The sequence below is a fragment of the Stenella coeruleoalba genome, assembly GCF_951394435.1.
Source record: "Stenella coeruleoalba genome assembly, chromosome: 15".
Lineage (NCBI taxonomy): Eukaryota > Metazoa > Chordata > Mammalia > Artiodactyla > Delphinidae > Stenella > Stenella coeruleoalba.
Genome location: NC_137161.1, coordinates 29,499,883 through 29,515,509, shown reverse-complemented (window position 1 = coordinate 29,515,509; position 15,627 = coordinate 29,499,883). Strand labels below are relative to the sequence as shown.

Sequence of the window (15,627 nt, the reverse complement as noted above, 5' to 3'; positions counted from 1 at the left end):
GGGTGTTATTGATGTCCCCCTCCCTTTTTTCTCTCCAGGGAAAAGAAAAATAATTGCCATTTCTCTTTCCGTACAAATCATGACACAGCTCTTCTTTCCTGACTCAGGGAGCTTTGGGCCCTCTCCATACCAGTTACGTGCATGGGCCTCCTCGGGTGATGCTTCATTGCCCACTCACTGCAGACCCTTGGACGGTGCTTCATCCTGTGGAGCTGGAGCCAAGTGCTTTAGCACCAACATGGCTAATGTTTTGTGCTTTAGTCATTTGTTGCTGCTGGAACCTGAATTTATGTTTTCTGCACTTTGCTCACACTTTGTGAATAGTAAGAACGGTCACCTAGATTCTGTGACTCACTGCTCTGAATGGCCTTGGGCAAGCTCTGGGATGAATTTGCTTCTGCCTGGTAGACCAGAATAAAACCTAAAGACTCTGTGCTGCATAAGACAGCTGAGAAAGTGAGGTTTTTGGCAGTTATGCACATCTAATTTGTCAGTATGATTTTCTTCCCTATTCATTGGTTTGTTTTTTCTGGTCCCCAACAAAGCCTTGTCATTCATCATGCAAATAAGTCAACTTTGATACCAAAGAATTCTGATGCTTCCCCTTCACTTGTCTGAGATACTATACTGTGCAGCCTTGCAAATCTAGGAAAACAGATAAAGCCAAATGTTCGGTTGTGCTAACAGTGATAGGTACTTGGACTGTTTATTTGGAAATTTTTTCACATGGTTGTGGGTGCAGGTAGTTTACATGTTGGGATTTTTGTCAATCTTCTCGTAGACTGCAGTGCCTAGAGGAAGTTCGTGTTTTGCTATTTTAATTCTCAGGGCTACTCAACATATTATTTGCTAAAACAAAAATGGAGTTTGAAGTATCCATTTATTTGTGGTAATTTTATCAGGATATAAGTGGGTTAAATTTTTCTAGCAAAAGAATCAAATCAGAATTAAGGGATGAGATCCGGTAACTGGTAAATTGAATATGCTGAGGGTGTCATATACTTAATCTACAGTTAGCATGGCTGCCTTCCTCCGCCTGGCTCCCCTCCTCTAACTTCTGGACTGTAGTTTAAAACGAAGCTATTCGGCCTTGCTCAGACCTGTACCTGGAAGGTGGAAAGGTAAGATTTCTCGCTCTTGTGAAATCACATCATTCAGGGTGGTTTGGGCAGTGCCTTTCAGAACAGCCATGGTTGGTCCAGTGGTCTCTGAGGCTCCACTCTGGTTCTTTAGGACCCCTAAAGAGGAGATGGGAAGGAGAGTATCCTTGGGGCACTTAACTAGGAAAGGGGTTTTGTGAAATGATGTCACATAAATTTGAACCTTTAGAGGAGACATCGGGAGTTATTGATTGGGCATCTCATAGTGTTCTCTTTCCAGCTTTCTTATGGATTGTCTGGGAGCCCTTACGTAAGGAGGAACTAACTCTCAGCTATATTTTTCTCTATCTGGGCAAAACATTCTGGCCTCCTCTCTTTTGTATTGCCTTTTCCCCCCACTCTTCTGCTTTATTGGTTCTGTATCTTCCTTGTGTTTCTTCCCTTTCCTTCTCCACAGTACTTAATACCCAGCTTCTGAAGTGGTTATATTTCAGATCTGTATACATAGGTATGGTGTCTATACAGTTGTGCTAAAAGTTACATGGTGAAAAAGTGAGTAGCTGCTGTTTGCCATTTGCAATTTCACTCTGCATGGCTCTAAGATTATTTATTTTGTCATCGTTCTGTTACTGGGCATCCACAGAGAAGTTCTACAGACAATAGGAAGTGCTTGTACTAGAAATAACTTTTCAGCATTTTCCTTGAGTATGTAGGTTTCTTTCTTTTTTTAAAAAAAAAAAAATTTATTTATTTATTTAATATTTTTTGGCTGTGTTGGGTCCTCGTTGCTGCACGCAGGCTCCCTCCAGTTGCAGCGAGCGAGGGCCGTTCCTCGTTGCAGTGCACGGGCCTCTCACGCAGTGGCTTCTCCTGTTGCGGAGCATGGGCTCCAGGCGCGCGGGCCTCAACAGTTGTGGCACACAGGCCCAGTAATGTGGCTCGAGAGCTCCAGAGTGCAGGCTCAGCAGTTGTGGTGCACAGGCTCAGCCGCTCTGCGGCATGTGGGATCCTCCAGGACCAGGGCTTGAACCCATGTCCCCTGCATTGGCAGGCAGACTCCCAACCGCTGCACCACCAGGGAAGTCCCAAGGTTGCTTTCTCTATCCACTGATTGTCTTTTTTTTTTAATATTCATTTTTATTTATTTATTTTGGCTGCACTGGGTCTTAGTTGCAGCATGTGGGATCTTCGTTGCGGCATGTGGGATCTAGTTCCCCGACCAGGGATGGAACGTGGGCCCCCTACATTGGCAGCGCGGAGTCTTACCCACTGGACCACCAGAGAAGTCCCTGATTGTCTTCTTGAAGAACACTTTAATTTCCTGTTAGAACATGCATTTTGTAAATTTAAGTTTTTAAATTAAAAATACATGGCTTGGGGCTTCCCTGGTGGCGCAGCGGTTAAGAATCCACCTGCTGATGCAGGGGACATGGGTTCGAGCCCTGGTCTGGGAAGATCCCAAATGCTGCGGAGCAACTAAGCCCATGTGCCACAACTATTGAGCCTGTGCTCTAGAGCCTGTGAGCCAGAACTACTGAGCCCATGCGCCACAACCACTGAAGCCCACGCGCCTAGAGCCCGTGCTGCGCAACAAGAGAAGCCACCGCAATGAGAGGCACGCACACCACAACAAAGAGTAGACCTCACTCGCCACAACTAAAAGAAAGTCCGTGTGCAGCAACGAGGATCCAATGCAGCCAAAAATAAATAAATAAATAAATTTATTAAGAAAAAAAATACATGGCTTATGTAGTTGAATTCCCTGGTGGCCCAGTGGTTAGGACTCTGCACTTTCACTGCTGAGGGCACAGGTTCAGTCCCTGGTCCAGGAACTAAGATTCCACAAGCCATGCAGCGCTGCCAAAAAAAAAAAAAAAAAGGGCAAATAGTTTGACAGATCTTATAACACTAAAATTAATTTCCTTTCTTTTCTCCCTCCATTTTTGTTACCCAGAGTCACTTTTCAACTATTTGCCTGTTTCTTTTGGCATTCATTGGTGTATTTCTAAATAACATTTGTGTTTCTATTTCTTGATTTCTAGGATATATCTATGTCTATAAAATCTCTTGACTTCTTTGTTATGGACTTTGATGCTCTAGGTCTCTTGTATCACTACTCAGTTTTCTTCTACCCCACTTCCCCTCCCTTTAATGTCCCAACATAGGTTGCTCATAATTTTTGGTGAGGCAGATATTCAAGGTTTATATAAGTAAGATTATGTAAATATTGTTTACAGCTGAGTAAGGAGAGTAATATAACATTTTCTGTCTTGTACAACTTTTTTGTGTTGTTTGGAATTAATCATTTTTGTTGCTGTTATTGGCTTGGTTTTCCATCTACCTATTACTTGTTCATCCTCAGATTACCCATCAGAAATGTAAATCTTCTCTCCTATGTAATATCCATCTCCAGCATAAACTAGTTGCTCTTTGTGTCTGCTCACAGCTGTAGTCCTGGGATCTTCATCATTATCCTGGGATTTCCCTTTACTTCCCTTCTATGTTGAACTTATGTATAAACTTCAATTATAGTTCTCTTTACCTTAATACTGGGGCATCTTGTTTTTGTTTTTGTTTTTTTTCTGCGGTATGCGGGCCTCTCACTCTTGTGGTCTCTCCCGTTGCGGAGCACAGGCTCCGGATGCGCAGGCTCAGCGGCCATTGCTCACGGGCCCAGCCGCTCCGCGGCATGTGGGATCTTCCCGGACCGGGGCACGAACCTGTGTCCCCTGCATCGGCAGGCGGACTCCCAACCACTGCGCCACCAGGAAAGCCCGATACTGGGGCATCTTGTAAACTCATTCCTTCATGTAGATTTTGGTCTTTGAGATTTTCTTTTTGTTCTTTTTATAAGTAGTATATACTAGTGATAGCTAGGATCTTACACTATTAGAGGTACGAGGGGCTTTTGGGCTCACCCAGTTCTAGTCCTCTAGCTTCCTGCCACCTGGAAACCGTATAGATTGTTTGGGGTCCCCTCCACACCCCTGTCTGGAATCTGACTCCCCTTCTTGTCTCTCCAATACACTAGCAATGTGGGTTTTGGAATCAGATAATCTTTGATGTGATGTCAAACCCCATTCTGTCCCTTGGCTGTGTAATCTTCAGCAGGTTTCTTAATCTTGTGAAGACTCTTTTTACTTATCAACAGTATGGAGATAATAAAACTTACCTTACAGAAAAGTTGTAAGGATTGGAACTGATGCAGATAAAGCAGCTCATTCAAGGCTTGCCACAGTGGAGACCCTGAGACAATTGTGGCTCTTGTTATTTCCATCTTGGGACGTAGCCTGTATTTTTTTTTTTGGCTGTGCCGCACAGCATGTGGAATCTTAGTTCCCAGACCAGGGATCGAACCCGCGCCCCCCTGCGTTGGACGCGTGAAGTCTTATCACTGGACCAGCAGGGAAGTCCCTTAGCCTGTATCAAAAAGAGCCACATCAGTTCGAAACACTGGATCTACACCAGTCAAATGATGTTCCACGTGGTTCTTTTGTTCATTTCAGGACCACATACAGTAATCTCATTAAGTACTCTTAGGTAGTATTAATTGCAGTAACTTAAATTATTTAATGTGCTTTTAAAATTATATTATTTATAAAAGTATTTGTTAAATTAATCCATGTACTCTTCTATTTAACAGTTTTAACCCCAATAAAAAGGAAAAAAAAGTGAATTTATCAAAGGTGTAGCAGAAAGTCTCCCAACAAAGAAGCTACATAGTTACTTTCCTTTTATAAAAGTTCATTTGGAAAAACCCGAATGAACTTTTTGGCCAACCCAGTGTATTTTAAGTGATGGCACTTGTTGTGTTCTGTTTGTTCCACTGACTATTTGTATGTACTTTTTCATGAGTGGATGCCTGACACACACTTATTGTGTAAATCACCCTCCTCGTTCTGGAGAGACATAATGGGTTTTCAGTTTTTTTGCTATTGTTAAAAAATTTTTTTTTTTTTTGCGGTACGCGGGCCTCTCACTGTTGTGGCCTCTCCCGCCGCGGAGCACAGGCTCCAGACGCGCAGGCCCAGCGGCCATGGCTCCCGGGCCCAGCCGCTCCACGGCACGTGGGATCCTCCCAGATCGGGGCACGAACTCGTGTCCCCTGCATCGGCAGGCGGACTCTCAACCACTGCGCCACCAGGGAATCCTCTTAAAAAATTTTTTTTTGTCTTTTTTTTTTTTTTTTAAGTTATTTCTTCAGATCTAGTTCCCAAGATGAGAAGAAGGACTTTGAACAATTGCTTTAGTTGCACGTTGTGTTGAATTAAATTTAGATTCCAGGTTCCGAAACAGGTATTCTTTCTTTTTTTTTTTTTTAATATTTATTTATTTGGCTGCGTCAGGTCTCAGTTGCAGCACGCAGGACCTTTGTTGTGGCATGTGGGCATTGCGGTGTGCAGGCTTCTCTCTAGTTGTGGCATGCAGGCTCCAGAGTGTGCAGGCTCAGTAGTTGCAGCATGCGGGCTTAGTTGCCCTGCGGCATGTGGGATCTTAGTTCCCCGACCAGGGATCGAACCCACATCCCCTCCATTGGAAGGCGGATTCTTAACCACTGGACCACCAGGGAAGTCCTCTGAAACAGGTATTCTTAAAAGCCCTGTCAGCTGAAGAGTTCCATTAATTGCTCTCTCCTTTGTTCCCACCATGCCTGTGCTGCAATATTAATTGAGATTCCTAGTGACTATTTTGAGGCATAAATCTTTAATTATCATCTAAGTGTTAAAGAAAAATTTATTTCAGTACTGTTTTTCTGATGTTTTCTAATTTTTAAAAAGTGGGCCATATGCATTCATAGGAGTAAGCTAATGGTCTATAGCAAACTTTTTCTGTAAAGGGCCAGATAGTAAATATTTTATGCTTTGCAGGCCATATATTCTCTGCCAAAATTACTCAACTCTGCTCTTGTAGTGAGAAAGCAGCCATAGACAATATTTAACAAATGGCCTGGCTATGGTCCGATAAAACTTTACTTAGAAAAACAGATGGAAGGGGACTTCCCTGGTGGCGCAGTGGTTAAGAATCTGCCCGCCAGTGCAGGGGACACAGGTTCGAGCCCTGGTCCGGGAAGATCCCACATGCCGCGGAGCAGCTAAGCCCGTGCGCCACAACTACTGAAGCCTGCACGCCTAGAGCCCGTGCTCTGCAACAAGAGAATCCACCACAATGAGAAGCCCACGCACTGCAACGAAGAGTAGCCCCCGCTCGCCACAACTAGAGAAAGCCCACGCGCAGCAACGAAGACCCAACGCAGCCAAAAATAAAAATAAATCTAAAAAAATTAAAAAAAAAAAACAAAACAGATGGAGGGCTGGATTTGGGCTCTGAGCCATAGTTTGCTAACACCTGATCTATAGCATCTGGACCCACAGATTGAAACATAGTGGGCAGAATGGTCCCCAGGCCACAGTAAGAAACCAAGTGTATAAAGATTTGGCATGAGAGAATTCCATTCTGGTTCACAAAGAAATTAGAGCATACATTTCTGCCATCCAGAGAAGCCTGTGTAGCTGGGCTACCTGAAAAAAGCTACTGGCCTGCCCTGCAGTCCTCTATTTCTTATGCTGTGGGCTCTGGAAGGCAGGGACTGACGGGAGTTGCTTAGGCATTTCAGAAAGTCATTCTGGCACCCTCAGAACACTCATGGGATTTTCTGCAGCAAGAGCCCTGTCTGGTCCATATCTTGGCAGCTTAGGGCTCCCTGGGTTTTCTTTGTCGGGCCTTGGTATTTCTCAAGTGGAGGGAAAGACAATAAACATTGAAAGCAAGAGTACAGCAGAGTCATTTTCATAGCCTCTCATGGTTTCTACTATAGGAGAAAAATGGGACTTGGGCTGCTCACAGGCAGGATAATCAACACCTGACTCACTGGAAGCATTGCTAATCTGCCTCCTCCAGAGGAAAGCTGTGCTGTCCCCTTGTCAGCAGGGCAGTTGCATGAATTGGTGCTCCCTGAGCCCAGCTTTGAGATGCTCTTTGTGTCCCACCCATGAATTGACAGTGAGTAGGGCCTGGGCCTTCTGCCCTCCCCCACCAAAGTGGGTGAGTTTTTTATTTTTTATTGGAGTATCGTTGCTTTACAATGCTGTGTTTCTGTTGTACAGCAAAGTGAATCAGTTATACATATACATATATCCCCTCTTTTTTAGTTTTCCTTCCCATTTAGGTCACCACAGAGCACTGAGTAGAGTTCCCTGTGCTGTACAGTAGGTTCTCATTAGTTATCTATTTTATGCATAGTAGTCTATATATGTCAATCTCAATCCCAATTCATCCCACTCCCCACCCTTGGTATCCATACATTTGTTCTCTACGTCTGTGTCTCTATTTCTTCTTTGCAGATAAGTTCATCTGTACCATTTTTTCTAGATTCCACATATAAGCTATATTATATGATATTTGTTTTTCTCTTTCTGACTTAATTCACTCTGTATGACAGTCTCTAGGTCTATCCATGTCTGCAAATGGCACAATTTCATTCCTTGTGAGTGAGTTTTTGAGCTTACTTCCCAAGTACATGACTACTCTGTGTTAGTGATTTAGACTGGAGAGGTCTGGAAGGAGGATAGGCATCTTCTAAGAGGTACAGGAGCAACATTAGAAAAACCAAATTCTGTAATCAAAAGGAGGAACAGGGAAGGTTGTTGTGGGTATAATTAATTAAACTTTACCCCAAATCCCACTTTTTACTTTAGCTGTTAGTATGGCAGCTTTTACCAACTTTCTTATTCTCCAAGTGTGCTCTTTATGTGTTGATATCAAAGAGGTGGAATACATTGCTCACTTTTGTTCCCAGCTTTCTTTTTGGAAATCTGCCTGCCTCCTTCCTGTTGGATGTTAGTGGAACAGCTGTTTCTAAGCATAAAGGAAGTCTGTCCAGAGGACAAAGGAAGTTCAGACTGAGGAGCAGTCCGAAGAACTGCCCAATAGTACCCTGGGTTTGGGGCTTTCCTGTGCCTTTACGCAAGATACATGGGGTTTATCCTTGATGTATGCTGTCTTGTGGTTTGGGCGTTCACCAGCATTGAATTTACTTGAGTGGACAGTGGTGTAGTTTTAATCCATTTTTTATAGTGTGTAAGTTTTGGTATTATGATAGGTGGAAGCCACTTACTCTTCATCTGCCCTTCTTTCAGTATCTGGCACCAATTCTGGCCCAGTCATTTGTGATCCATGGCTCTTGTGATATGCCGAAGATTTCCAGGCAGTTTCTGTGGAATGCCTTCTCCTCCAGCTCTAATCAAGAACCATGTAAACAAGAAATTGCTTGGTCAAACCAGTGAGGACTGTGTTCTGACTGGCAAAATGATCAGTTCTGACACCAGAATGGCAGCCACTCTCAAGCTGTTAAAACCTTTAAGATATCGAGCTTTTTGCAATCCTTTTACCTACATTGCAACCCAAAGTGTGGCATGTTGGAATATGAGAAGCTGCACATGGCGCAAAGGACAGGACTCTCCAGAAAACAGCCTCTGCCATCCTGCCAAAAAAGTTAACATTTGTAGCACCTCTGCTTCTGGGAGAATTCTGACAATTAGCAGTACCCTCCCCGGTTTGGAATTCAGCAGGGCTTCTGCCTCTAAGGCCAGCACGTTGAAGCCGGGCTCACCCAGGGCCATGAGAGTTGATGAAGAGGATGTAGAAACTTTTGATTCCTTTGAAGACCCTCGAGTTTTCCTACAGCTAAGACCAGAATACCAGCTTCACAGCTATAACAGGTCTGAGACTTGTCAGCCCCTGTCTGTTTCAGAAGGTGAACTAATTTTGCACAAAGTCACAGTTTATCAAGATAATCTCCAGCCTCAAATTATTGCTGACTATTTTTGTAAGCTGAGCTCTTTGCCTGCAGAGCAGCATCCTGTTTTGCTGTCCAGTGCCAGCTTTGCTCTGCTCTGCCAGCTGAGTGTGAAAAACATAAATCTCTTTGATGCCCCAGATCTGATCAGTATTTTGAAAGCCTTTGTCAGTTTAGGAATTCCTCATTCCCATTCAATGCTAGATGTGTTTGAAACCAAATTTTGCCATAAGGTATGGGAGGTGAGTCTGGATCAACTTCTCTTGGTGGCTGACCTCTGGCGGTACTTGGGCCGCAGAGTACCTCGGTTTTTAAAAATCTTTTTTAGTTATCTTAATTTGCACTGGAAAGAGCTATCCTTGTCCCAGCTGATTCACTTAATTTATATTATAGGTGAAAGTCGTCAGGCACCCCAGGACCTAATGAAAAAATTGGAATCATTAATCCTCAAGTATATAGATTTGATTAATTTAGAGGAGGTTGGTACAATCTGTTTGGGGTTTTTTAAATCTAGTAGTAGTCTCTCTGAATTTGTCATGCGGAAAATTGGAGACCTGGCTTGTGCTGACATGCAGCATCTGAGTAGTTATGCCTTAGTGAATATTCTTAAAATGTTCCGTTTCACTCATGTGGATCACGTAAATTTCATGAAGCAGTTTGGACAGATTGCTCCTCAGCGAATTCCTTCCCTGGGAGTTCAAGGTGTCATGCACCTGACTCTTGCCTGCTCGGCCTTACGCATCCTGGATGAAGGAGTAATGAATGCTGTAGCTGCTTCTTTGCCTCCTAGGGTAGCATACTGTCGAAGTAAAGATGTTGCCAAGATTCTGTGGTCATTTGGAACTCTGAATTATAAGCCACCCAATGCAGAAGAGTTTTATTCTAGCCTGATAAATGAGATTCACAGAAAGATGCCTGAGTTCAACCGATACCCAGAACACCTGCTCACCTGCCTGCTGGGCCTGGCATTTTCTGAGTACTTTCCAATAGAGCTCATAGATTTCGCTTTGAGTCCAGGGTTTGTCAGGTTAGCTCAAGAGAGAAGTAAGTTTGAGGTCACCAAGGAGCTTTATACTCTTGATGGTACAGTTGGCATTGAGTGTCCAGATTACAGAGGCAATCGTCTTAGTTCTCACCTTCAGCAAAAGGCATTGGAAATGCTGTGGAATTTAGCAAGGAAGGATATGAACTCAAAGCCTGAATTCCTAGAAGCTCTCTTTTTACTTGAGACCATGTTGGGTGGGCCCCAGTATGTCAAACACCATATGATTTTGCCTCATACCCGATCTTCTGATTTAGAGGTTCAGCTTGATGGTAACATGAAGCCATTACCTTTTAACAGAGAAGCCACACCAACTGAAGATGTAGCCAAATTAAGGCTTAAGCATGTGGGAATCAGCCTTACAGATGATTTGATGAATCAGCTACTAAAAGGGAAATCAGGAGGGCATTTGCAGGGGGAAACTGAGTCAGACAGTGGGCAGCAGCCCATGAAGTTAGAGGAGGAGGCGGCCATACCTAAGGGGGGCTCCCTTTGCAATACGGCAGACAGATTGGAGGCCATGGAGATGGCTGGCCTGTGTCCCCCGGCCTGCAGGCAGGTCCCACAAGTGAAGCTGGCTATTCAGTTAACAAACAAGAACCAGTATTGCTATGGTTCCAGGGATCTGCTTGGACTACATAATATGAAGAGGCGGCAGCTGAATCAGCTTGGATACCATGTGGTGGAGTTATCTCACTGGGAATGGCTCCCACTACTGAAACGAACTCGCTTAGAAAAGCTGGCCTTTCTCCATGAGAAAGTGTTCACCTCTGCTCTCTGAAGGGCCTTCAGGGTCATTTCTAGTCATAAATGCTGTAGATGTGCACTGTGCCAGGTGTTGTGAAACAGTTATAAAAGCCAGAATGTAGATTTGGTAATAAAATCATCTGTTGAGGAGACTTGGTTGTGTTCTTGTCTGTGGCAGATAGAAGCTAGCATGCGTTAGTTACTGTGAATTAATTGTAACCTGGTTCAGTTGTATAAGTTTCTGTTAATTTGTGCAGGTAAATAATAAACATCTTAAAATGTCTTATGGTCAAGTAACTCCTATCTCATTTTCCTTTCAGTTTACCGGCCTCATCTCATGGTTATTTTGAACTTTTAGGACAGAAGTGTAGTCAGGCATTGTCTAAAGCTCATTTTAAATAAGTGATTTTCTTATACTTTGTTTTAAGTAAGAATCTTTTACAGCTTCACTTACATTTCACCATTTTTCCCCCTTTCATGTTTTCTTCACACCCTCTGAAATTAAAGTCCTTTTCATTTTCGTTTAGATTTGATTGGTTGTCGTTAGTTGCTCGTTCTTCCTGTTTCAAAGAGCCATTTCAGAATTACCTTACCTTCCTGTTAGCTCTCTTGTCTGCATTTCTACTTCTCTTATATAATTCCTCCTCGCCCCACTCCCAAGGATATTTTCTCCTTAAAATTGGACCTAGAAGAGTAGAATTACATGAGTGCCTGTTGGGCCAGTGGTTCCCAAATCTGATGACCAGGCAGAATGTTTTTCATGGCAAGTAGCTCTGAAAAGAAGGAAATGTATTACTCCCATAATAGGTAGTCTAGGGGGCTTCAGGTTTGTATTAGAGCCACAAGCATAAGAAGATTATATATATGTAAGAAACTTGATACAGGTAACTTTTATAAACACTTGGGGTCTATGAGAATTTGTTTTAAAATGGACTCCTCCCACTATTATTTAGGCTTCCTCTCAAAAGTCATTTCCCCATCCATGCTAACTAAAATTACCCCATTGGCCTTTGATCATGCTCTATCACCTTCAGCTTCATTATCCTCATTGCATTCAGCAGTATCAGAAATTATTCTTTATTTACTTACTGGTTTCCCTGTTGGAAGGTAGCTCCTTGAGTTAACTTTGTCTAGAATTTATCTGCAGTGCCTAGAATGGGTCCTGGGACATAATAATGTTTAGTGAGTGTGGTCAGGGAATTTAGAGTGGTTAGGCATTGCTGGAGAGTTGGGGGTAGAAGGAAGGCAGAGGGTGGGGCTAGAAAGAGAGAATATCTGGGTCACAAGCCTTATGGCCTTGCTAAAGAGCCTAGGTTTACAGGGGCTAGAGTGCCTCTAAAGGGTCTAAGTCGGGGAGTAATTGGAGAGATTCATGTTTTAGAAACGTTAGGTAAAAAGCAGGATAGAACTAGATTGAGTGGTGGGGGTGTGTGAGATCAATCAGGGAGAATATTTCACAAATGTGTGCAAGAGCTCATGTGAGAGACAATGAAGGCCCAAATTATGGGAATGGAAAGTTTAAATTTCAGAGATGTTTGGAAGGGGAAAAAGATCAATACTTGCTAATTGATCAGTTTGGGGAATGATGATTTTAGTGCCTAGATTGATAGCGAGTCAGCAACTAAAATTGAGACTAAAGCAGGAGATGTGTTTGGGTACAGAGTTAATGCTGAGTCTGCCCGGGTCATGCTGAGATGGGCCTCTAGGCAGAAGGGTCCAGGCTGGGGTCTCAAGTGGGCATGAGGTCAGATGGCAGAACCATGAGTGAAATTTCCTAGGACAGGTAGAAAGTAGGTTATTGCAGGTAGGGAGGGGAAAAGATGACCAAGAGTAGAATACCAGAATTTATAGGGAGGGCAAAGCAAAGGGATCCAGTGATAAAGGCAGGAAAGGAACAGATAATCAGACTTAGGAAAAAATAGGGGCATAGAAGTAAGTCTGAGTTCCCCAAGACCACTTTCACTAGAATGATTCACAAAACTAAGAAAAACTTAGAGTTATGGTTTATTATAGTGAAAGGATACAGATTAAAATCAGCAAAGGAAAAGGCACATAGTGTAGAGTCTAGGAGAGGCCAGTCACAAGCTTTCAGTTGTCCTTGTCCAGTGGAGACATACAGTCTGCTCTTAATTCATCCCAACAATGATGTTTGCCAATATGTACAGATATTGCCAGTCAGGGAAGCTCACCTGAGTCTTGGTGTGCAGGGTTGTTATTTGGGGTCAGTCGTGTAGACATGGAGTGAGTGCCCACATGGCTGACCTTGGTTACTCAGTCCCCAACCCCTCCAGAGGTCCAGCTTATACAGCATGACACAAGGCTCCCACCATAAATTACTTTGTTAATGTAAACTATCTGGTGTGGCCCGAGGTCCTAGATGTATATAAAACAGTCTTATCAGGCACAGTGTTCCAAAGGCTTAGAGATTATATCCCAGGACTTGGTGAAGTTTCTTTGGAATGTGCAAGACTTGAATACCCCAAACCTGCTGAGTTAACCTTTCACTGCACAGAAGCCAAGGGTAAAGAGTATTTCAAGAAGGAAGGGGTTTGTATAGTCAGTTGCTAGGGAGAGAGCAATTAAGGCAAGAACTGAAAAATCTTCAGTCAGTTTAGCAACTTGTATATCACTGATGACCTTAACAATAGCAATTTGAATTGAATTGTCAGGACAAAAGCCAGACTGCACACCTGTTGAATGAGTGGAGTTAAGGAATGGATTGCAAATATTGAGGCAATTCCTTGGGAACCTTTGAAGGGACGGGGAAACTTGAGCAGGATTTAGAATGGGACTAGGATTGCCAGATAAAATATAGTATGGTCAGTTAAATTTGAATTTCAGGTAAGTAGTGAATAATGTTTTGTAAAATACATGTAAAATTGGCTATTTTAAACAAAGTGTACAATTCAGTGATATTTAGTACATTGATAGTGTTGTGTAGCCAGTCATCACTATCTACCTGCAGAACAGTTTCTTCACCCCCAAAGGAAACTCCATACGCATTAAGCAGTCACCCCACATTTCCCCCTTCCTCAGACCCTGTCCACTAATCTGCTTTGTCTCTATGGATTTGCATATATGGATATTTCATATAAATGAAATTGTACAATATGCAGCTTTCTGTGTCTGACTTCTACTTAGCATAATATTTTCAAGGTTCATCCATGTTATAGCATTTACTAGTACTTCATTCTTTTTTATGGCCAAAAAATACTCCATTTCATATATATACAATATCTTATTTATCCACTCATCAGTTGATGGACATCGGGTTGTTTTCACATTTTAGCTATTATGAATAGTGCTGCTGTGGACACTCATATACAAATTTTTGTTTGAACACCTGTTTTCAGTACTTTTGGGTATATACCTAGGAGTGAAATTGCTGGGTCATGTATTAATTCTACGTTTAACTTATTGAGGAGCCACCATACTTCCGCAGTGGCTATACCATTTTACATTCCTACCAGAAAGTACTAGGGTTCCAATTCCTCCACATCTTTTTTTTTGTTTTGTTTTTGTTTTTTTGTTTTTGTGGTACGCGGGCCTCTCACTGTTGTGGCCTCTCCCGTTGCGGAGCACAGGCTCCAGATGCACAGGCTCAGCGGCCATGGCTCACGGGCCCAGCCACTCCGCGGCCTGTGGGATCTTCCCGGACCAGGACACGAACCCGCGTCCCCTGCATCGGCAGGCGGACTCTCAACCACCGCACCACCAGGGAAGCCCTCTCCACATCTTTGCTGTTTTAAAAAAAATAGCCATCCTAGTGGATGTGAAGTGATATCCCATTGTGGTTTTGATTTGCATTTCCCTAGTGACTGATGATGTTTAGTAGCTTTTCAATCTTAATATCAAGTATTCCAACCCATGAACACAGGATGTCTTTCCATTTACTTAGCTCTTTAATTTCTTTCCTTTTTTTTAAAAAAAAATTATTTATTTATTTATTTATTTAGGTTGCGTTGGGTCTTCGTTGCTGTGCACGGGCTTTCTCTCTAGTTGTGGCGAGTGGGGTTCTACATTGCGGTGCGCGGGCTTCTCATTGCGGTGGCTTCTCTTGTTGCAGAGCACGGGCTCTAGGCTCGCGGGCTTCAGTAGCTGTGCAACGCGGGCTCTAGAGTGCAGGCTCAGTAGTTGTGACGCATGGGCTTAGTTGCTCCACAGCATGTGGGATCTTCCCGGACCAGGGCTCGAACGCGTGTCCCCTGCATTGGCAGGTGGATTCTTAACCGCTGCGCCACCAGGGAAGTCCAGTCTTTAATTTCTTTCAACAACATTTTGTAGTTTTCAGTGTGTAAGTTTTGCACCTTCTCAGTTAAATTTATTCCTAAGTATTTTATTCTTTTTGATGCTATTGTAGATGGAATTTTCTTAATTTCCTTTATGAATTGCTCATTGCTAGTGTATAGAAATACAACTGATTTACCCTGCACCTTTGCTCAATTCTTTTATTAGCTCTTGTAAGTTTTGTGTATGTATATATGTATATTCGTTAGGATTTTCTATATATGGGATCATGTCATCTGTGTATAGAGATAGTTTTACTTCTTCCTTTCCACTTTGGATACTTTTTAATTTCATTTTCTTCCCTAATTGCTCTGGCTAGAACTTCTAGACAAAGTTGAATCGTAGTGGTGAAAGCAGGCATCCTCGTCTTGTTCTGGATCTTAGGGGGAATGCTTTTAGTCTTTACCACTGAGTATGATATTAGCTGTGGATTTTTTGTAAATGTCCTTTATTGTGTTGAGGAAGTTCCTTTCTATTCGTAGTTTGCTGAATGTGCAATAAATAATTTTTTAGTGTAAGTATGTCCCAAGTAGTACATGGAACATTCTTATACTAAACAAACAACCAAAAAAAATCCATTGTTTATCCAAATTTCAGATTTAAGTGGGCATTTAAAATTTTTATTTGCTAAATTGACAACCCTAAGAAAGACAAGG

General features: G+C 42.7%; 2 protein-coding genes across 4 annotated transcripts in view; both read left to right on the top strand.

The window, feature by feature from the left end:
• The window catches only part of UBOX5 (U-box domain containing 5), a 32,961-nt gene that overhangs the window by 641 nt on the left and 16,693 nt on the right, over positions 1-15,627 (top strand). For 2 of the 3 annotated variants that reach the window (XM_079945925.1, XM_079945923.1), the window contains exon 1: positions 1,011-1,121. The exons of the other annotated variant lie outside the window; for it this stretch is intronic. The gene's annotated coding sequence lies outside the window, so the exon portion shown is untranslated. Of the gene's footprint in view, positions 1-1,010; positions 1,122-15,627 lie in introns of those variants that run through there. 3 annotated transcript variants of the gene reach the window in all.
• Positions 1,011-14,398, top strand: FASTKD5 (FAST kinase domains 5). The gene is made up of 2 exons (XM_079945922.1): positions 1,011-1,121; positions 8,237-14,398. The coding sequence occupies exon 2, from the start codon at positions 8,274-8,276 to the stop codon at positions 10,716-10,718; it is 2,445 nt and encodes an 814-aa protein (XP_079802048.1). The 5' UTR covers positions 1,011-1,121; positions 8,237-8,273; the 3' UTR covers positions 10,719-14,398.